The sequence below is a fragment of the Phaeodactylum tricornutum genome, chromosome 3 (assembly GCF_000150955.2).
Source record: "Phaeodactylum tricornutum CCAP 1055/1 chromosome 3, complete sequence".
Taxonomy (NCBI): Eukaryota; Bacillariophyta; class Bacillariophyceae; order Surirellales; family Neidiaceae; genus Phaeodactylum; species Phaeodactylum tricornutum.
The window spans coordinates 1312166-1334040 of record NC_011671.1 but is presented as its reverse complement, the minus strand read 5'-3'; the positions used below and the strand labels follow the sequence as shown (position 1 = coordinate 1334040).

General features: G+C 49.5%; 11 protein-coding genes across 11 annotated transcripts; 5 read left to right on the top strand and 6 right to left on the bottom strand.

The window, feature by feature from the left end:
• Positions 1-317: 317 nt before the first annotated feature.
• On the top strand, positions 318-2893 carry PHATR_18793 (predicted protein). The gene has a single exon (XM_002186472.1). It carries the CDS (start codon positions 475-477, stop codon positions 2725-2727), a length of 2253 nt encoding a protein of 750 aa, XP_002186508.1. The 5' UTR covers positions 318-474; the 3' UTR covers positions 2728-2893.
• PHATR_44214 (predicted protein) lies at positions 2886-3515 on the bottom strand. The gene has a single exon (XM_002186196.1). The coding sequence runs from the start codon at positions 3493-3495 to the stop codon at positions 3043-3045; it is 453 nt and encodes a 150-aa protein (XP_002186232.1). The 5' UTR covers positions 3496-3515; the 3' UTR covers positions 2886-3042.
• A 337-nt stretch (positions 3516-3852) lies between these two features.
• PHATR_44213 (predicted protein) lies at positions 3853-5671 on the top strand. The gene has a single exon (XM_002186471.1). The coding sequence runs from the start codon at positions 3949-3951 to the stop codon at positions 5413-5415; it is 1467 nt and encodes a 488-aa protein (XP_002186507.1). The 5' UTR covers positions 3853-3948; the 3' UTR covers positions 5416-5671.
• Positions 5672-7323: 1652 nt separating this feature from the next.
• PHATR_44212 (predicted protein) lies at positions 7324-9083 on the top strand (the record flags this gene model as incomplete). Its single annotated transcript, XM_002186470.1, has 1 exon — positions 7324-9083. The coding sequence occupies one exon, from the start codon at positions 7324-7326 to the stop codon at positions 8461-8463; it is 1140 nt and encodes a 379-aa protein (XP_002186506.1). The 3' UTR covers positions 8464-9083.
• A 760-nt stretch (positions 9084-9843) lies between these two features.
• On the top strand, positions 9844-10101 carry PHATR_10310 (predicted protein; the record flags this gene model as incomplete). Its single annotated transcript, XM_002186469.1, has 1 exon — positions 9844-10101. One exon carries the CDS (start codon positions 9844-9846, stop codon positions 10099-10101), a length of 258 nt encoding a protein of 85 aa, XP_002186505.1.
• Positions 10102-10283: 182 nt separating this feature from the next.
• On the bottom strand, positions 10284-10550 carry PHATR_10216 (predicted protein; the record flags this gene model as incomplete). Its single annotated transcript, XM_002186195.1, has 1 exon — positions 10284-10550. A coding segment is annotated over one exon (267 nt), but the record flags the coding sequence as incomplete, so codon positions are not given.
• A 1762-nt stretch (positions 10551-12312) lies between these two features.
• On the bottom strand, positions 12313-12594 carry PHATR_7763 (predicted protein; the record flags this gene model as incomplete). The annotated part of the gene is made up of 1 exon (XM_002186194.1): positions 12313-12594. A coding segment is annotated over one exon (282 nt), but the record flags the coding sequence as incomplete, so codon positions are not given.
• Positions 12595-14441: 1847 nt separating this feature from the next.
• PHATR_33590 (predicted protein) lies at positions 14442-16175 on the bottom strand (the record flags this gene model as incomplete). Its single annotated transcript, XM_002186193.1, has 1 exon — positions 14442-16175. The coding sequence occupies one exon, from the start codon at positions 16173-16175 to the stop codon at positions 14442-14444; it is 1734 nt and encodes a 577-aa protein (XP_002186229.1).
• A 403-nt stretch (positions 16176-16578) lies between these two features.
• On the bottom strand, positions 16579-17208 carry PHATR_33589 (predicted protein; the record flags this gene model as incomplete). The annotated part of the gene is made up of 1 exon (XM_002186192.1): positions 16579-17208. The coding sequence occupies one exon, from the start codon at positions 17206-17208 to the stop codon at positions 16579-16581; it is 630 nt and encodes a 209-aa protein (XP_002186228.1).
• A 232-nt stretch (positions 17209-17440) lies between these two features.
• Positions 17441-18751, top strand: PHATR_33588 (predicted protein; the record flags this gene model as incomplete). The annotated part of the gene is made up of 1 exon (XM_002186468.1): positions 17441-18751. The coding sequence occupies one exon, from the start codon at positions 17441-17443 to the stop codon at positions 18749-18751; it is 1311 nt and encodes a 436-aa protein (XP_002186504.1).
• A 65-nt stretch (positions 18752-18816) lies between these two features.
• Positions 18817-21804, bottom strand: PHATR_44208 (predicted protein; the record flags this gene model as incomplete). The annotated part of the gene is made up of 2 exons (XM_002186191.1): positions 18817-18873; positions 19002-21804. 2 exons carry the CDS (start codon positions 21802-21804, stop codon positions 18863-18865), a joined length of 2814 nt encoding a protein of 937 aa, XP_002186227.1. The 3' UTR covers positions 18817-18862.
• Between the last annotated feature and the right edge of the window lie 71 nt (positions 21805-21875).

The window sequence follows — 21875 nt, the reverse complement described above, 5'->3', positions numbered from 1 at the left end:
GAGGACGGATGATGGGGAGACTACCGACAATGAAAGAAAAAGGCTTTGGTTCGAATTCCGGAATAACCTTGCCGGACGATATACCTACGTATCGACTGACTGACTGTGACAGTGAGAGCACCTCTTATAGTACAACCCGAACACCACACTGACTGACTGACTGACTGACTGCTGACCTGTTGACCAGTTCGATCGAGTCGTTGCAATTCAAAATCTACCATTGGAGAATAATTCGAACTTTTGATTTGTGATGACGTGGAACCATTGTTCACCCTCACACCGTTGGCTCACAGTCAATCCTCCAATCTATTTTTCCTCTCGATTGACTGTGACCGAGATCATCCCTCTGTCGAGTCGGTATCGAAACGCAACGTAGGGTCCGTATCGTATCGTAACGAATCCTATCATTATCTATTGATTTAACACACCGCCACTCTCCCAGCACCCGTCTTCCTACACCCGTCGACTCTTACCATGACGACGCCACTTTCGTCACGACTGCTGGCCGCTTTGCGTGCATCCCGACCCGCATCGCGCCGATCGGCGCTACGGAGCACACAAATCGGGGCGTGTATGTTGCCAAGAAACAGCCCACACCGTGGGTTTCGTACATCCACTCAAGCGATGGCAGAAGGTATTAGCCAAAGTACCGAACGTCCCGCTGCCACTTCCACTGCCGACGTCAAAGACAAGCCTCCCGCTCCCGACGTTCGAGTCCAAGCATCGGAACCCGAGAAACAGCCGGAAATGCTAGAGTTTCAGGCCGAGACTCGCCAGCTTCTGGATATCGTGACTAATTCGCTGTACACGGACAAGGAGGTCTTTCTGCGCGAACTGGTGTCTAACGCCAGTGATTCTTTGGAAAAGCTGCGGCACCTGCAGGCCACCAACGCGATGATCGTAGACCCGGACTTGGCCTTGGAGATCCGCATCGAACTCGACGAAGTCACCAGTACAATTTCCATTACGGATACGGGTATTGGTATGACTCGGGACGATATGATTCAGAATCTGGGAACGATTGCCCGCTCCGGATCCAAGCAGTTTGTCAAGGAGCTAGAACGTCAGGCATCGGGCTCCATCCCCGACCCGGCACGCGGAATCATTGGAAAGTTTGGTGTCGGCTTTTACAGTTCCTTCATGGTTGGCGAAAAAGTAGAAGTGCGTTCACGCTCCGCACAGCACGACGACGAACCAAGCCGTGTTTGGACTTCTGAAGGACAAGGCGCCTACTCCATTACCGACCTGCCGGAAGATGTACGGCAGCAACGAGGTTCCTCGGTCGTGATACATTTGAAAGAAAAGCACTGGGATTTCGTGGACGAGTCACGCATTGAGGGAATTCTCAAGCGCTATTCCAACTTTGTCAACTTTCCCATTTACTTGAACGGCAATCGTGTCAATACACTCGAGGCGATTTGGACCAAAGAACCCAAGGAAGTGGAAGAGGAAGCGTATTCGGCCTTCTACAAGTATATTGCTAACGCCATTGATGAGCCTCTTGATGTTTATCACTTTCGGGCGGATGCGCCCTTGGATGTGAAAGCGCTCTTCTTTATTCCCTCGTTTCATTCCGAAAAGTTCGGTATGGAACGAATGGAGCCCGGTGTTTCGCTCTACAGTCGCAAGGTACTGATTGAATCCAAATCGAAGGATATACTTCCCGAGTGGCTACGCTTTATCAAGGGTATTGTCGACTCGGAAGACCTGCCTTTGGCTATTTCGCGTGAAAAGCCCCAAGATTCTGCGCTGATTGCCAAGCTACGCAAAACCTTGACGCGCAAATTCATTGCCCATTTGACCAAAATGGCAAAGAAAGATCGCCCCAAGTTTCTCGACGAATTCTACCGAGAATACTCTTTCTTTCTGAAAGAGGGGATTTGTCAAGAATACGAATTCCAAGAACACCTCGCTAAACTGCTGTTTTTCGAAACGTCTCGTAGTACCGACGCTGATATGGTGTCGTTCGACGAATACGTTGGACGAATGCGTCCCGAACAAAAAGAGATCTACTATTTAATGGCCCCCTCGCGTGAAGCTGCAATAAACAGTCCCTACCTAGAAACTTTCGAAAAGGCCGGAGTCGAGGTTCTCTTTTTGTTTTCCACGATTGACGATTTTGTCATGGCCAATTTGGAACTTTACGAAGGTCGCAAGCTCGTTTCCGTCGAAAAAAGTGATATCGATTTGAAAGATTTGATGGATGCCGACGCTGACAAGGCGGACGAGGGAGAAGAAATCTTCACGGCGGATAAAGAATTGTCGGCGACAGAGCAAGTCGAGTTCTGCAATTGGTTCAAAACCGAGCTTGGGAGCAAAAAAATTTCTTCCTGTACGGTGACAGCGCGTTTGTCGTCATCTCCAGCCATTGTCACGGACAGCGAGTCCGGCGCCATGCGGAGGATGATGCGACTGGTGGATACCAGCGAAGGCAGTCGTGATTCTGTGCCACTTCCCAAGCAACACGTGGAAATCAATCCAAAACACCCGGTGATTGTTGGTATTCACGACCTTATTACCAAGGAACCAACACTGGCACGTGTACTAGCCGAACAAGTTTACGACAATTGCCTCGTCGCGGCGGGCCTCTTGGATGATAGTCGGTCGATGCTTCCGCGTTTGAACGATATCTTGGTGTGCGTTGTCAACGGAGCGAAAGCGAAGCATGGATCGGGTTCAAAAGAAATAGTAGAGCCAGAAGTGGTGGCGAAGACTGACAATGAGTAAATTCAAGAAGTGTTTGGCGAGCCTGTTACTTGCTAAAAATTTCCGTCGCGGAATGAATTGAAAAGCTGGGGCAGCCAGGCCAGCGAACGGCAGAAGCATCCCGACAGCAAACCAGACCTGGTGCCACCACCGAGTTACAAAATATTTAGATATAAATTACAGCAGGATCTCGCGTAGCTAGTAGGTTTTCGTTATAATCAAGTCAACACACTAAGTGGCCGAAAGAAAGGCGCCTTACGGACAGTACCCCGCATTGCAATTCGTTGACATTCCTCCCAATGGATCCGCAACGACGCAATGAATCAGCCAGCTTTTTCAACCAAAAAAATCGTTGCTAGAAACATCTTCTTCGACAACCGATACAGGTGACGGAAAGAAGAGTCCTTCTTGTAGAGCAGCGTGCCGGGGAGCAAGAGGCTCTTGGATTATATCGTCCGCTTCCAATCCGCTTCCACCGCTCTCGCATTTGATTTGGTTCAAAAATTTCGTATGTATACATGTGGGGCGAAATGACCGGAATGAAGGTGGCTTTGCGAATGCAGTTTTCATTTTGAAGACATCAATTGTTTTGGATGATTGAGGTTGTGCAGACTGTGCTCCTCTCCTGGGACGCTCCGTAGATGTTCCGGTTTGAATCACTTCTGGATCGTGCAGGGAGCCATGGATTTGAAAAGGATAGTCATTATCAACACTGATGTCTAATGGAGAGTCGTGGTTGCGAGACTGAACCACCATCGTTGCTACACTGCCATTGTATCTGGTCGTCATGGTCGCACCGACAACGAGAAGAATATACAGAAAAGTGGGCTGGACGTATGAAAAGTTTGTGAAGGGCTTCCGTTGAATGATGCTTATTTTCACTTATTCCTGCGGGGCTCGTCTCAACTCATCCGTTGAAAGTTACATATATGAAGCCACTTAGATATCTCAGCGAGCGCAGGGTATGCGTGAGCGCCGGCTTGATCTGCTCATGTCTGCCTCTTTGCCGCGACTCACAGTCTGTCAAGTCAGAATCTGGTTCTGACAATTAGCATAATTGATAATTTTAAACCCTACAACCCTAGCTCAGCGGAGAAAGGAAACGGGAAGCCATCGATACCGCTCAGCTAAATTTCCAGTTAACGTGACTGAAATGCACCATGGCAATGATTGCAAGGCGGAAGGGCAAGCCAACGCCTGAAGTAGGAGAGTAGGCACAGGATTCGAGCTCATAGTAGAGGTATGGGTGGAGCTTCTTCCAAATTGGACGAAAACAATTGGAGTTTAGCAGACGGGAAACTAAGGGGCGTCCAGGATACCGTTGATGGCCAACCACCGATACAGCAATATGAAGTGTACTACATGACCAAGAGAGCCGTCAACCAGAGAGAGTTTAATATTCTTGACGAAAGAGATAATCTTGTGTTCAGAACGCGTGCGGTCCGAGGGACGATTGCCTGTTTCGATTTGATGGGATCAGGTAGGGACGACTACATTCTTCGAGTAAATGTGGATATAGCTCGGCGATTCTGGATTATTTCTCGGTTCTATGTTCCCTCGTTTGAAGGCCAAATGCCCGACAAAGAAGCTACCGAAAAATTAGCCGCTCAGCTGGATGAGGACAGTCAGCACGATATCGGTACTGGACGGAAGCGTCTTCCGATTCTTTACAAACGCTGTTGCATAACTGTGAGTTGGAGCCGATACATGATGGTGGCCGCTCACTACGGACCGCCATCCATTGCTATGATTCTTTCTGCATCCCAAACAGATACCGAGATAGATCAAGATGAGCAATGGATGAGGGATGCTGCTAAGATCTCAAGCCGCATGAAAGAACGCCAAAGGATCATTTCCAACGGGAAAGTTGAGGACCTTGCCTTGACGAGCTCAGAAAGTGATCCTCCCTTGCCTGAACCCGAAAATAGTCATTTCAAGAGAATCCCACCGCCTTTCATTGACAAAGATGAAACTGACAAAGATGTCAATGCTGAAAAAAAGCTTTCATGCGAAACGTCCCCCTCTCTGCCCGACATTCCTCCCGCCGATCAAGAGGTTCCACATCAATCTGACAAGACGAATAAGCCAAATTCGACAACCTTATTGAGATCTGCTACGATTTCTGCTGAAACATCGATGCTTAACATGCAAGATTGGTTTCGGCAGCAGTCACAATCTATACAGGCTAAATCGAAGGCCGCATTTGAGGCATACGCAATCACTAAGCCAAAAGAGGTCACGAATGCAGATCTTCTGGAGGGTGTTGTTCAGTTTGAGCGACCTCTTCTTCGCTGTCAAGAGATATACAACCGGTTCTTTGGAAATCACCAAACCTCGCTTGTGTCGAAAGAACAAGTACTTGACCTCTTGGAGCAAGATCGGGAACAGCACGCAAAGGACCATCCCGAGGATAATGTAAGCTATTTAGAGAATGATCCTCTGACAAGAGCAGAAAGAGATATTTTGAAAGAGAATGGAGGAGCATTTTCTTCCGCAGCGGAACGATTGGACGCGAACAATGACATTGGAATTTTCGGAGCAAAGTATGAGCAACCCCTGGTTGGATACTGGAGCTGGGAGCACACTTTGCGAACTCATCAAATCAAGGTCCACGTGGCCAAAGGAACAGACCTTGCTCTTCATGTAATCATGGCAGTTATTGCGAGCCAAGTCCGCTTTGAAAGGCATGCCATTGCCATGACTATTTAGGGTTTACTGTTAGTCAGTGACCCGGTACACGCCAGGCTAATATATGTTCAAGCCAATGGTAGAGGGAAACGTAAGCAACAAGTACCTTCTTATATGCAATGGGCACGGCTGGATTACCGCGAACAAAGAACAAGAGGACACTCTAACATTTCAAATGAAGGAATCATGTGCGTCAGACTACTTGGATGATTCCCAGTCAATTTCTTACCCCCTCGTAGCGTAAACATTGTATCGACATAACTATCATGACGTTGCTATAGTGTCTATTTGGCTATTTTTGTCTTTTGTGGAAACCCTCGTGACTGTGAGCAACATAGTGCATTACTTTTGATTGGAAACTTGAGCATCAATGCTCCGTAGAGAAGAAAGATAAAAGCAGATCCATCAAATTGGATTAACAATGGAGGTGTGCGCTTACGCAGTATATTATAAGTTAAGCGGCATCAGCGGTATGTGGTCGACCGAGAAGGAGCATGTTGAATACTAGCCCATCCACTACAGTGTCATCTAGCCACAGGGTCTCTCCTCCTAGTCTCAGTATCTCCGATACGCTTTCTAGGCAGGCTTGCGATCTGTCATAATCGTTTTGAAGGTAGAAAATCTGGGCTTGGTTGTTGAGCGCAACAGCAGCAACACTGCCAATGCAGAGTTGATCCCGGTACATTGCTCTTTCGCATTGAGATAGGCTTCCCAAAAGATCTGCACACATCCCGTACATTTTCGCTGCGTGACTTAGATCGCGCTGCCTTGGGGAAAGATTGAAGTGGTGATATGTGAGCGCGCGATTAAACAAGACAACGGATGCTGTGAGAAGCGTGCAGTCCGATGTGTTTTCTTCGCGTTGCGTTTCGATCACATGTAAAAATAATGGGCAGCTGTAGACGAAGCAATGTCCATGCGCACAATCCAATCCAACAGCGGAGCTGTTTTCAGTGAATGAAGGGACTATTTCGAACATTACGCGTCTTGTCTGCGAATGATCCGATGATCGCGCATTGCACTCATTTCCGTCGATGATGGAAGCTTCCCGTATCCAGCGCAACGAACGATGGAAAGCGGTCGAAGCCTGTCTGAAATTTCCTCTGGATAATAGGACCGCACCAGCGTTGCTTTCATCGACAGCCTGCTGAATTGCGTTCATTTCGTCTCGCTGTCAGACATATGTGTGCCGTTAAGGGAACTGACCGCAATCGATGGAAAACTAGTAAGGAAAACGATTTGTGGGGTTCCCGGTTGACCTCAAATCTCGGAAGCTTTCGTAGCTAATAGTAAGGACGATTTAACCTGAATTATCCCGCGGGAAATCCGAAGCCTTCTTCGAACTGGAGGTCCCGGTGGCTCACTGTCAGAAACTTGCGAACAATGTGATGCGATAAACACCATAGGATTTAAACCTTTTGCATTTCGAATAGTCTTGGGAACCAACTCGTGTGTTGGATCGTACATGTTCTTTAGAGGTAGCTTATTGTTGAGTATAGTGGATCCATGTTTGAAACATTAGAGACGAAACTGTGAATATAAGGTTGACGGTAATGTATGTTCACGTACACTTATTATTCCGAAAAAATAAATGAAAAATAGATCACTATCATTTGATAAATGTCATACGAAATCTGCATCCAACTTTACATTAACGACCGTTCTACTGTGACACCACCAAGCATCCGATCTTCTGATGACGTTGGCAAGTTGCCAGGTCGGACACTCCTGCATCATCACGATTTCAACCGTCGCGCCGACCGACCGACTGACTGACTATTCCAAGGAGAAACTTGTAACACAAGGAATGTGTTGCTCACAGTCGATGTCAGCATCCAACACATAATCTTATACTGTTGCTCTGGATGAATGATTCCTTGTAAGGCGGCAGAAAGGAGAGAAAGCGGGAAAACTACTTTTTATAAGACTATGAGATCAAAGATGAGGGGGATTCGGATAGCATGGCTTTCCATGCTCTCCATCAATCTCACGAATGCATGGACACCGTCTAGGGGAATGCCAATGAAGTTTTCTCAGGCGAATACAATTTCGTCGCCAACACAACTCTGGAATGTTCCGCCGCCTTCGGAAAACAGTGTTGTGGAGTTTAAGCAATACGCATCAAAGCTGCCTCCTCCGTCCTCTTTCTTTGAATTGCAGCAGGATTGCCAGCGGGCCGTCCGATTAGCTCGAAAGGACGGACATAAACTCTTGGAAGTTGAGTTCCCCCCCTTGCCCGCGGCTGTCTTGGAAATGGACGACGTGAGCGCATACGATGTCGTTCAAGCCAACCTGAAACTCGCGTTAGACTTTTCGAAGGGTTTACTTGCTGGTGAACGAGACGGTAGTTCGCTTAAGAAGATTGCTCTGCTCTTCCCTGATCAAGCCGAAGCCGATTTTGCCGTTGAAAAGGCAGGGTCTATCAATCCCTATCCTGGTGTTGTAATCAGCAGTCTTCTTTCCAGTGAAGGAATTGACGATCGGTACTTCAAACCCGAGCAAATTTTTCTCAATCTGCTCGGAAAGCGAGAAGGTTCAGTAAAGCCCGTACCAGACACGGATCTTTACATTATCCTCACGGCGTCCGCGCAAGAACTGCCCGACGTGGAAGCTTTACATAAGCAAGAGCCTGATAAGACGATTGTGTTTTTCAATCTTAAACTGGATGTGCTTCGTGGTGATTTTGGTGCACCAGCGTTTCCCAAAAAAGAGTTTCAAGATCGTTTTCTGAGCCGCGTCAAGCCTGTCTATTATTTGCGTACACGCCAGTACACGCGGTCAACTCCAAAGCCTCCGTTCATGGTCAACTTTCAGGGATGTCTCTTCCGAGCCTATCCTGGTCAGTATCAGACTTTGCTTGATACTGGTACTGGTCGGTATCGTCGACTTGTCGGCAGCGACATTCGACCAGCTCTCGGTGCGTTCAAAGAACAGTTGACGGACGACTTGAAGAGCCAAGGAATCTTGGACGACGAGGGATCTACACTTAGTTTCTTACGGACCGGATACAAAACGACTACGTGGTGGGAAGAGGAGCGTCCCGAGGCTAGTCAAGAATGGTTGACGTGAACCCAATGAAATGGCATTCTAAATAAAGTAGCGCTATAATCAATCACGAGAGGCTCAGTTCTGCAACATGATTTGTTAATTTGCGTCGCTGGACTCTTTGTACAAGCCAAAGCCTCGATGCTGGTAAGAGAAATCGGCCGTATCCACACCCTTTCCCCTTCCAGAAAACGTCCCGACTACGGGTCGGAACCGTTTTCGTTTCAAATCCCCTTGCAGTATAATCCCTCGAGTGAATTTTGGCTGTGGTCCGAACGGATTCAAATGCATGTCGGCAAAAAACAGTAGCTTTGTCGTTGGTTTCTTGATACAGGTTTGCACAGGCAGCTCCCAGGAAACACCGTCTGGCGATAAAGTCCAAGTGCCCACTAGTGTTTTCGAAACATCACCGACATTTCGCGCACGTACAAAACCGTTGTCCGAAAATTGCAGAACAAGTGTCTCGTTCACGTATCGTTTCAATGCTTTATCTCTCCACGAGATGCACAACTCGTACTCGTCCATCCGCAACGGATGGGGTGCAACATTTTCACTGGATTCACGTCGGCGTTTGACAGCGGTGTTGAAACGCCACGTGAGGATGGGGCGCTTGGGTTTCTGGCCGTGAGTTGGGTCTGGCTTCTTGATGTGTCTACTTTCGTCGACGATTTCCTCCCATACAATTTCGGTCGCAAGTGTTGGAATCTCGCCAGTGGTGTCGGATCGATCGACCGGAGCTGGAAGTGGATGCCCCGATCGTCTACAATCGCATAGGTCCAAGAAGAAAAACATCACAAGCGATGCCAACGTGATTGGTAAGACCAGACGTCTCATCTTGTTACATTGAAACTGAATTGGAAAAGTATTACGGTACAATGCAGCTTATCTGGCGATCGCGGGATCATTTCCCGCACAGAGAATTGAAAACAGTGACCTTCGCATCCATTACAGTCCTGCGTACGAGTATAGCGTACGTGATCGAAACGAAGCAATGAATGTAGGTAGGTAGGTAATCAAAGATGTGCAATACCTTATGCTTCGGACTGGGAAACTTTGGGATCGTACTGCGTACAGACCAGATTTAGGGTTCGTCGTCCCACGTACAGTGAGTACCAGATAGTCTGCTATCCTTACTTATCTGTAGGAATCACGGCTCGACTGTGATCGATCGATCGATCGCAATATCACTCTCAAAAGCTCTCTCTACCACCAAAACCAAGTCCATCCACAGCCATTCCCGTACCTTGCACGCCTACATGGACTGCACATGGATTGTTTCACTTCCACTAGATTGTGAAAACAATGACTTGGCCTTTCTGTCCACATTGTAAATCCACACTACGGTGCGATTCGTCGGGAGCTATTCAATGTGACTTGTGCTCGTATCAATCCAATCTTTCCGACATGGAGACTGCGCAACTGCCGACAACAACGACGGTTTCCATGAGACGTCCAGATCCTATCTGGGCGAAAACCGATGAGGAACAGGCCGCTTTACGGATTTCTAAAGAGCCAGTGCGCGCAACTATTGAAGAGCCGTGCATCAAGTGCTCCCATCCCGAAGTCGGATACTACACCGTGCAGCTCCGCTCGGTTGACGAAGGACAAACAGTCTTCTACGAGTGTCCGAATTGCAAGCATACTTGGAGTATCAACAACTAACTGTAAGTTTCATTACACCTGACATCCAGGCGGTGAGAGCCTGCCTCTTAGTCATCAATGTCGAAGCCACTAAAGGAGTGGTTCGATCGATCCTTCATGTGTTTGGTTCTCCGCAGAATTGCTTCGTCGTTCGTCATATCATTGAGATCTCCTCGGATTAAAATTGCTACCCGTTTCATGTCGGGTCGTTTTTGAGGGTCGCTGTCCCACGCTTCAGGGATCATCAGCCTCGTCAGTGGAGGAAAGGTCTTGGGTACTACCAAGCGACCGTGTTGCATTACCACCTTTTCCATGAAAGACGATGCACTCATGCCCTTGAACGCTTGCTTCAACGACATAATCTCCCACATTAAAATTGCAAACGAATAGACATCACACTTGGTATCATACGTTTCCATCTTGGCCACTTCCGGTGCCATGTATGGCAAACTGCCTGCTCTTCCGGTTAGACGGTAGCCGTATCCGTCCCGAGCTTTGAGCTTGCTCGATAGCGACTTGCACAGCCCAAAGTCAAATACTTTCACATCGCCTCGGAAATCAAAGCCGATATTTTCGGGTTTGATGTCGCGATAGACGAGGCTGCGACGAACATGGGAGCGTGTGAGAGACCAATGGATCGTTGCGTTCGTGGCACACAGAAAACTCTAGGCGCACCAGGACTTACCGATTTTCGTGAAGGTAAAAGAAAGCGGCAGCGAGATCGTATGCTACCGTCATGCGTTCCACGAGTAGCTGCTTCAGACGCTTTGGTCGCTTACCAAGTCCAAGCATTTTGCCTGTACTTTTCTTTTCCTCGGTGTACCAGTGTTCTATGCGCTTATCCAGCGTCTCGTAGAGTCTATCCATAATAATAAAAAAGTCAGGGTCTACCAGAGATCCTTTGGCCATACCGCGCATTTTGACTATGAATGAACAAAGGAGGGAGGATGTCGTTGGTGAGGCTCAAACCTAAACTACCTCAAAATACATATGCCATACCGCCCCTCGCTCCTCGATCGAGAAACTTTTTGCTTACCAATATTGGGATGCCAGACTACGGAAAGGTACTTTGCTTCTACTGCCAAGTCAATCATCCCCCTAGCTTTCTCCAGATCGCTAAGGTCGTCGTGCAGTCGTTTGAGTGCGTACCGTGCAGATCGGTTTTTCAAACAGTTTGCTTTCATAAGCTCTCTAGCCTTGAGCACGTCATAGTGCACATTGTTGTCGATAGAATTCTGCTTGACTCGACCTTTTAAGTTGTCGACCGTCGCTTCATGAACGGCAGGATTCGCATTTTCCTTGGGCGGTGTAGCTGTATCGCTCGATTTGGGTTCGTGTTCGGCATTACCGCTTTGTGGGACTTTCTCTTCCGTTTCGTCTGCATCCAAACAAAAATTTGAGACCTCGTTCACGACTCCAAAACCGCCTTGACCCAAGATTGGACCTAAAGTGACTTCTTCCGGACGAAACAGCGGCATTGACCGTTGGAAGTGGCCTCGCTCACGAATAATGTAGGCATCGTCTACGTCGGCAAGTATCTTGTCTGCCTTTTTCAGTATTCGTTTGGCATATTCCGCCTCTTTCTCCGAGTCTGTTGGCATGGTACCTTAAATTTTCACAGAGAAACACGAGCGAATAATAGGAGGGCTAAAGTAGGAGTATTCGGTGTCGGTGTCAAGAAGGGGTTCCGCACAGCCTTCTGCTGCGAAGCTCATCCGTACTCGCCGAGCGGAGGATTTCCTACTTCGTGGAGCTGTTGCAGGGTGCTAATACTGCTAACCGTAACATAGAAGACGTGTGCTGCGACGATTTCCCATACCTCAATGTTGAAAGCTGCGAAGAATGCGAGACATTAGTCGACGACAGAAACACGCCTTTCTATTGGATGGTGTATGTCTTTTTCAGGTTGAAAACCTAGTTTGAGACCCCACATCGGTTTACTGTCAATTTCGCATGCCACCACACAGCCACTCTAAAACTAGACCAGAGAGAGGGACAAGCTACGCGTAACAAAGAAACACCAACAAAGAGCAACAACTTCCTGATGTGAAAGCGTGACCGCTTTCACAGCTTTCCAACCTCTTCGTGTAGATTGGACTGTGATCTATGTGACCGTGGAAGAGTTCGCGAAAGACGAAAGCTATGTGCAGATCGCTCCCTCATGTGGGCAGTGCGGTCGCGGACGGATGCATCGGCACTCATCTCGTTCAAATCTCCTCTTATCATGACCGCAACCCGCTTCATATCCGGTCGCTTCTCAGGGTCGTGCTCCCAAGCCTCTCGAATCATAAGCCGAGTTAGGGGCGGCCAATTACGGTTCAGCTGGGGCCGCTCTTGCTTCCGAACAACACGCTCCAAGAACTCTCGACGGGAATACCCTTTATAGGCAGCCTTTAACGCTAGAACCTCCCACAAAAGAATTGCAAACGAAAATACGTCACACTGGCAATCATACGCTCGACAATCGGCTACCTCCGGTGCCATATACGGTACCGATCCTGTGCGCGGAGTAAGTAGATACCCATACGCCTCGCGTCCACCTGTGTCTTTCGCTTTCAAGGCAGGAGATAAACTTTTACACAATCCAAAATCAAAGACTTTCACGTCCCCTCGAATGTCAAACCCAATGTTTTCCTGCTTAATGTCACGATAGACGAGCCTGGAAAGCATCACAACCGTGTTAGACGACAACAAATCGTTCCGACAACGAAAGATGAATCACTTGACGTACTTGTGTTCATGCATATACCAAAAAGCAGCAGCTAAATCATAAGCAACTGTCATGCGCTCCACCATAAGTTGGTCCAGCTCAGACTTGTTGGCCCCAATACCAAATAATTTTCCTCGATTCTTTGACTTTCGGTCACCCCACACGTGCATCTTCTGCATGAGTGTTTCGTACAATCTATCCATAATGATAAAGAATCCAGAGTCTAGCATAGGGCCAGTCGACATACCTCTCATTTTGACTGGAATGCAAAAGGGTAACGTTAGAAATTACCAGAAGGTTTGAAACGACAGAAGTGTGAAATACTCACCAATATTTGGATGCCAAATCACCGAGAGAAATTTTGCTTCAATAGCGAGATCGATCATGCCCCTCGCACGCTCTAAATCGCTTAAATCTCGGTGGAGTCGTTTGATGGCATATCTGGCGTCGCCACTCCTTCGTGCATGCTTCGACATTTGTGTTCTCGCGTAACGCACATCGTAGTGCTTTTCTTCGGAAGGTGGGTCCGCCATGGTCTCCGAGATTCGTACGCTGCCTCTCGATTTTGATCGCGAATTGTTGTCAGTCGCCGGCAGCATAGTTATTTTATTCGATGTTGTGTTGTTTTCTGGCAGAGATGGCATTATATTAGTTGGATTCAGTCTGGATTCTGGTGCCACGATGTCAACGTCAATGGCGAGAGCAGCCATCGATTTCGGAGTAGAAACGTCGGTTGGTGGTTTAAGACAGAATCCTTTTACTTCAAACACAATACCGAATCCCCCCACTCCCAGTATGGGTCCAAATTTTACTTCCGATCGATCAAATGTAGGGTATGCACGGGGCCTTCCCTCATTCATAACATGCGATTCGTCGACTTCCTTCAGCAGATCCTCCGCTTTCGCCAGTAGTTTATCCGTGGCTTCAATCTCCTTTTCTTTTCTGGATTTTGGAGACGGAACATTTTGTGAAGACGGAAATGACGGCAAAGGTTTCATTGCAAGGTATGCAGCGCTAACCGTAACCAAGGATACTGGGTTCCCCGCGTCGCAACTCGAGATATTGGAGAGTGCTGCCGAAGGAGTGTGCGCAGAGCAGACGTTACGGAAGTGCAGAAAATGTCCGATGAGGGTGTGTAGCGATTCGTTCCGATCGTGAGCGGATTAGATCTTTACGGGGAAATCTTTGGCGGTTGATGAGGGGCTGGGCAAAAATCCCAGCTTGCGTTAACGCCTTATCAAGATTGAGAGTGAAACTGCAGATTCTGACCGTGAGCGATTTACTGTTGACACACGTGAGCTGTAGAAAGACAACACACCAATCGTCTTCTATCTACCAATGGAAAACCATGGGCTTAATTGAATCTCTTACGAATCTGTGCATATTATGCAGTGCGTTGGCCACTCTGTTGCAGCGGCGGCGTCGCTCGTTTTAAACAGCAGTCTTTGCGCGACTTGTTCACGAACCATACATATAAAATTTTTAAATTACAAGCCCTTGAGACACCGAATTACGTACTTCTCAGGTATGGAAAGAGATGACGGATCACTGTGCATAAATTTCACTTCAACCATATTTCAACAAGAATAGCTTATTGTACAACGTTTGCGAAATCAGTGGGTTCCTTTACCAATGCATCCACTGAAGTCAGTCAAATTAGCTCCCCAGGGTCGCTTGTATCGTCCTCGCTTGTTTGGGTTACGACCATTTCGCATTCACCGGTAGATGGTAACGCTTGGAAAGTCCGTTTGCGTGTCGAAGATGCAGGTGGCGAAGCGCCAACGGGCGGGGCTACAATCCATAGACCCGTCAAGGATAGGATCGAGAGCACGGTCAAGATCCAGCCGGGTGAGTTGACACCAACGCTATCCACCATGATTGTGGCTACCGAAGGTGTCAGGCCTCCTACAGTGGCTTGTGCTAAATTGTAGCCGATAGCCACCGAAGTGAGCCGGGCCGCGGGCTCAAAGGCCTCGACCAACCAGGCGCACATGGGAGCTCCCCAAAACGATAAAGCAACGCCCAACGATGATTGAGCTACCAACGCATTCAAGGCATTCCCTTTGCCAATGACAAGAACGAGTATGGGGCTTAGCACTCCCACGGAAACTCCACCAATCGTCATGACGAAGCGACGACCGTATCGGTCCGAGAGAATCCCGGCGACGGGAAAGAAGAGGCAGACGGAAATTAGTAGCGCCGCAGAATTGACACCAAAAGCGTGTGGAACGGGCGATTCTATCAAATCTTCCATAAAGATGGCCATCCAAACAAAGGAAAGGTAGAATCCCGACGACCAGAGCATGGGTACCAACGCCGCTGCTAATAGGGATCGCCGATTTTGTGAGGCGAAGGCAATGCGGAGTGGATTGGGAGGAGAGATTGCGGGGATGATGGGTTCGCAATCGTCGCTGCTTTTCACAACTGGGAGAGGAGTATTGTGGTCGGCGCCGACGTCTGACGAATTTTGAGAATCCCGAATTGTGTTGGTTCCCGACGGTGCTGCTGCACGGGTGGAGGCTACACAGTGGCGACTGTTTTGGTCATCCTCGACGTTTTCGTGCGATCGTAGGTAGAAGCCAGAAAAGCTCACTAGAATGCCGGACCAAAAGGGCAAGCGCCATCCCCAGGCCACAAGTTGTTCGTAGGACAAAAAGGATCGAAGTGCGTAGCCCGCGAGGCCGCCGAGTAGGGTCCCTAGATTAGCGCCCGCCATGACGAAGCTACCGTAAAGTCCCCACTGGGTCGTTTCGTGTGTTTCGAGCGTAAAGACGAGACTAGACATGAGTTGTCCTCCCACACTGAGCCCCTGCAGCAGCCGTACGATCACGAGCAAGACAATCGCGAAGGCTCCGACTTGCTCGTAGGTCGGTAAGCATCCCATGGCAAAGGTCGGAAAGGCCATGAGAAAGATGGACAATACCAGTGCCCTTTTTCGTCCGTAAACGTCCCCGATGTATCCCATCATAACGCCACCAATGGGTCGCATCAAAAACGCCCCGCCAAAGACGGCGAACGATTTGACGGTAGCGGAGTTCCCTTGCTGGGGTGGGAAGAACACGTCTCCAATAATGTCGCTGAGGAATCCAAAGACGGCAAAATCGTACCACTCGAGGATATTACCCGCCACTCCCGCAATGGTTTGTGCCGTACTGTTGGAATGGGTGGAGGCGGCCGTGGTGGTGGAGTGGTGTGACGGAGGAGGCACGTTGTCTTGGTCGCGGAGGAGTCCATCGTTCTCGTCCATTCGAAAAGACGAGTGCGCCTTGTGCGAACACATTGATGAATCTTGATTGGCACGGGACCCATTGTGAGTAGGAGGAGGAGGAGGATGCCTCCGGTATGCTCCTTCTCCCACATCGGGAGCTGCCCCGTCGACGCTCATGCCGCTGTGATTCCCAAGGACCGTGAGGTAAGTTGCGTTGCGTTTCTGTCCAAGTCTCGAGAGATTGTGCCCGATCGCCCAAAGAGCACCTTGGTCTGTGACGTTATATTCAAGTGACTAGAAGAAACTCTCGGTCGACTGCTCCGCCTGTGTATAAGCTCTGGGCCAGGCCTCACTGTCAGCCCGATTTCGTTTGGATTTCCTCTCTCCACAACTACACCACACTCGACCTACTGCTACCGGTTACGGTTGACAGTTGCGAGCAAATGGATTTCCAGGGCAAGTCGTGTCGGGAGAACCGATCAGATAGTTTTGTACCAATCATAGAACGTACGACGTCATCCGATTCCTCTGTCATTCGATTCCTACGGACGTGTAGACAATATAAGAAATCGTTCCAAATTCAAACTGTTGCGCGCAGGCTCGTGTGTCCCCAAAGGCCGAAAAAGTCAGCGATTGGATCACTCTCGCACGCACATACAGTGCCGTCCAAAAAAGTAGGGACCATGGGAGTCGGAACCCATCCCACGAGTCTACGCCATTCCGCAAGTACCGGTAAATCAACGTGAAAAACATTCCGCGTGGTCTTTACTGTAAGAATGGCGAGTATAGGCGATTGCATCGTCAACGAGAATCTCCCGTTTTGTCGGACTCCGTCACGTTCTTCGCCATCGAGCAAGACAATCGACACGAGACCGCCCTTGTCCGCCCGTACCAGACACGCCAATCGACGCAACGCACCGATAGCAGCAACACCACCACCAACGGTAGCATTAGTAGCAACAGTAAACGCAAGAGCAAGATCGCCCTTGGCGACATCCAAAGCCGAGACCACGAACAAAAAGCGCAAGACGGTAGCAAATCTCGTGGAAGAAACGGACGCTACTCCGCCGAGCAAACAAAAGCTACCCGTAACAGTACGGACCCCATCGAGGCATTCCACACCTTTCACACCATCTTCCATTTCGGATACAGTAACCCCCCTACTTGACGGCGTAACTCCACATCTCATTCTACAACGTTTGCAAGCCATGTTCAAGAATGAACCAATCGACTGTTCAAGTATTCGTACCTTGGTAAGTGTTCACCGATTCTGGTAAATTCCTCACTCATTGTTCTCGTCGTAAACATTCCGCTCACCCATTTCTCTGTCCTAGCCGTGTGTGTCTGCACGACTCTTTGCTTGCTACGCCATTTATCTCGATTGGACGCGATCGAATTTGCTAACCACACCGGGACGTCCCACGCGCAATTCGACTCCAGCCATGCAGTACACGAAACCTTTGCAATCACTCATGACCGCAATGGTGCGGGTCGAACTCATCGGTCTGGATCACGAGAGCGTCTCCGTCAGCGGTAGCGGTAATCGTCCTCATCAGACAAAGCAAATTTCCTTTCGAGCCTTTGATTGCTCATCGACTCTGCCTCCCGTAGATAGAGTACACGGATCCGACGGTCATCAGCAAGCATCGATTCACGCTCTGGAAAGCGCCAACCAGGCCGTGCACGACATAATTCGGAACACCAGTGATCGAGACGTGCTCGTGGCGAGTTTGGATTCCCTAGTGGACTTTTTAAACCAAGCGAGCTGCCAACAATCCTCCTCTTGTCTGTGGGACCAGCTCGCCGCATCTATTTCTCTTTCCTTCCATCCCAGACGAATACGCAACACTATCCGTGACTATCTTCAAGAGTTTTCGGCGTTGCGGACCCGAATGATCGACTCGGTGATGGACTCAACGTACCCGGTACTCATGGCAGAGCAGCGTTTTGCCGAGCTGGTCGGACAGGCCATTCGTTTCCAGCTGCGCATGCTTTTGAACGAGAAGCCGCCAAGACTATCTCCTCAAGATCTAGACTACGACCTCTGGTCCCAGCGCTATTCCAAAGTCAACGACCTCATTGTGATGGAACTATCGGAAGGACAATCGAACGGATCAGTGGATGACGGGTGTATATCCGCCCTCGTCTCCAACGCGTTATGTGTATTGTACGAATTCTTTGGACCAAACTTTTTGGATCACTCCACCCCCACCCTTACCGTACCTACTGTCTTTTGTCAATTGCCCTCGTCGAATCAAGGTATCACTCGCGAAAAGGGTCGCAGCTCAAACGGATTGACAACCAACTTGACGGACGTTGTGCGGGACATTGAGGAAGCCTGTAGCTTTTTGGCTGCTGCGCAAGCCACCGTTTTCCTCCGCGACCTGTGGACTGCCCCTGGTGTCGCTCGCGAAATATCACGTCGCGGAGGATGGACCGAAACAGAAGACTACGCCACTATGAGCTGGAAGTTCGATTTATGGAAACTGTGTCCCAATGATGCGCATTTGGTAGTCTTATCCAACCACACTGCATTGTTCCAAAGGCTTGAGCATCTCGCCACCCGCATGATGACCCCACAGCGAGACTGTCAATCGGCCTTACAGGCGTTGGAGACGCGGTTTCGTTTGCGGACCAAACAGGCATCCCTACTGTCCCGGTACCCCGAGATTGGCGTCGCGGCCGAAACCTTACAGCAAGGTCTCGCCGTAGCCAACTTTCCAACCGTACGCAGTGCCAATACGACCATATAATGAACTGGTGGTGGACGTGTGTGCCTGTTCCGGTGCTCGCCATCGGTCCAATTCAATTAGAAAATAGCGGTGTGTTATGAACTGCCTACATAATATTTTACAGTTTCTTAGCTAGTAGCGGTCTGATGTTAATGAAAAACATCCATCGTCGAAAAGAGGGGGCGAGCATAAGCATGGCACAGATTTCAGAAGGGGTGTGAGCAACAGTGTCGCATAGAATTCAACAAGTCAAAGGACGGTGGTTGCTTACATCGGATCCGGTCCCACATGTCGCAAGTACAATCACGTTCGACGAGGCGTCCTTCCGGTGGCCATTTGAGCTCCAAAATTTCAGGAAAGAAGTCTTCATCCCAGGTATCGCCGACGTGTCCCCGGCGCGCTTCCCCCTGTAGCCCCGTACCCAGTACACCCATATTTTGAGCAATCTCCTGTAGCTGGCGCATGGCTTGTCGCGACATAAGCCGTTCCTGGTGACCGTCTTTTGGTTTTGATGCGCTGCCGAACAAAAAGCTGTTAAAAGGATTATCGTCTTCGTGACCTCTTGGTGTCCGACGTAGCATGGTTTGGAAGACGTCTTCATCGACAACCTCCATTGCGAGCGCGTGCAACGCCCGGCGGCGGTAGGTACGTTCTCCTGGATCGTCTGACCAAACATACCGCTCAATTAGGGTGGTATCGTTTTCGTCCCAGTCGTCCTCGATCTCGGGATCAAATATTTTGTCAAAGTCCTGAGGTTCCCAAGGTCTTTCCTTGTCTCGGCCCAACCGTTCGTCCAGTATATATCGCCAAGGTCGCCAGTATGCTTTACTGCCTTCGTAATTTGGGTCGCCTGTTTTGGCAAAGGAAACCCATCGGTCAGCCATGTCACTGGCGATTTCTTCGTCCGCGTCTTCTTTGAAGTAATCGCCAAAAAAGTGATTCACCAATCGTTGAAATCGCATCGAGTGCTGAAAGAGATTGCTGCTTGTGCTACCATGGTTGGTAGCGTTTGAGGGAGTCTCCACGTCAGCGTCCTCTTCATCATCGTATTGCCGATAGGCTGCATCCATGGCCTCACGGTACGCTACCAACATATCGGTGTACGGGTACTCCGGAGTGGACGGGGCTTCCCTTTGAGCGTGCGGACCGAGTGTAGAATAGTTGCTCCGAATGATATCCATGGCCTGAAAGACATAGGGAATCTCGGACGTATGACAAGATTTGCCCCAGCACTCCTCGTAGCCTGGGATGTGCGTCGAATGGCTGAACTGATACACATACACATTGTTTCGCTTGCCACGATAAATGCGGTTGCGGCTTAAAGAATGAGCGTAGTGCCACGCCGGACATCGAAACAAGTAGTCGTCAATGATCCGACTCATGACGGGACGATAGTCCACCACTACCCTGGCCGCTGCTTTCAAAGCACGTTCTTTGATTCGAAGTTTTCGGCGCTCCTCGCGTAGTCTGGCACGCTCCAAAATTGCTTCTTCTGTATTGTTCCGCGCAAAAGGCCAGACACGACGATGCCACGGTGTATGATTGGTTGTGTCATCGTGTTGGTCTCGGTGAAAGAATGCGCCACCGCGGCTCCAGGTCTGTACCAACGTTTCAATGTCCGAGATAGCTTCGACTCCTTCCTTAGTCGAATTCATTTCCAGTAGTAACTGATACTCGTGATCGAGTTGCTCTTTGTGCTCTAAATAGTATTGCCGGTTCTCCTCTTCTTCGATTTGGCATCGGGCAAGTTCTTCGGCTTCCCGCTCTATTTGATCCACGTACGCGCGGTAATGTTTTAATACCCTCGAAGCACTATCTCGAAATAGGGCCCCAACGAACATCCAATAGACAGTTTTCGACATGGTGATGGGGAAAGCACCGTGTACAAACATTTCGCCTTCATGCTTGTTGGCACCAATAATGACGGGTATATCGTCGGGTATGAGATTCAAATTTTTCAGCGGCTGTGTGACGTTGACGGCAGCCCAGGACGTATCGCGGTTGTTTTGCCATTTCCAAGAGTCCAAGTCTCGGAACATGACGTGCTCACGACTAAGGGGGGAAGTGGAGCCAAACGGTGTGCGCCCTCCGACGGTGAGCTTGAGCTCTTCCGTCAAGGTTGGACCCCAGGTAAAAAAATCGCCCACACTCCTTGGGACTCCCATGAGGCTGGACTGCGCACGCATAATCTCTTCCACACGCTCCGCCCGGAGACAGGCCACATCTCGACAATCTACGGAACGTTTCATTGCTTCACCGATAAAGTCAGCTACTACAATGGCTCGTACTTGCCAGCCCAGCGGATTGCTCTGTATAATAGCTCGATGAAAAAGCGATCCCGCCCCTTCCATCATGAGGTGCAATCCTGTCATGACTGCCCCCGCCGACTCTCCAAACAACGTGACGCTATCCGGATCTCCTCCAAATTTAGCAATATTCTCCTGTACCCAGTGCAAGGCGGCGCGCTGATCCATGAGTCCAAAGTTTCCAAACAAGCCGTCGACGCTACTGACCAAGAATCCCAGCGCACCAAGCCGGTAGTTGATTGTCACCACAATGGTGCCGCGCTCGGCGAGACGACGTCCGTCGTATTCGGAGCGTCGAGCGCCCCCTTGTTGAAAGGCACCGCCGTGCAACCAGACAAGCACGGGCAGTCGCTCGTGCCGCGAAGCGTGTCCCGCCGGAGTAAATACGTTAAGATACAAACAATCTTCCGACATGCGTGCGACTTCGGCTCCTGGATTGAGCAAGGGATCGACGAGCTGCCAACAGTCGGGACCGAAGTGGGTAGCGTCTAGTTTGGCGGGTGCCCAGGGCGCTGGTGGTTCCGGTGGAGCCCATCGCAAGTGACCGACGGGGGGAGCGGCATAGGGCAACCCCCCGAAAAAGTCGATTCCCGACTGTCGTTTGCCTTGGACGCGTCCAAGATCTGGCAAGTGGACTACAACTGGACGAGTTGTGGTCGTATCGAGAATGTCTTCGGTTTCTTGTCCGTAGGCCCGCCAACCATCGTCGTGCAGCAAGCACAGGAGGAGAAGCACGTGACAATATATTATGCAGACACTTTTATACATGAAACAGGTTGCATGTGTGGGAAGATATGTCTTCATGGTGCGGGAAGAGGGGCTCCTATGAGAAGGTATTC

Coding starts and splice junctions, on each gene's coding strand:
- PHATR_18793 (XM_002186472.1), top strand. CDS start 475: ATGACGACGCCACTTTCGTCACGACTGCTGGCCGCTTTGCGTGCATCC.
- PHATR_44213 (XM_002186471.1), top strand. CDS start 3,949: ATGGGTGGAGCTTCTTCCAAATTGGACGAAAACAATTGGAGTTTAGCA.
- PHATR_44214 (XM_002186196.1), bottom strand. CDS start 3,495: ATGACGACCAGATACAATGGCAGTGTAGCAACGATGGTGGTTCAGTCT.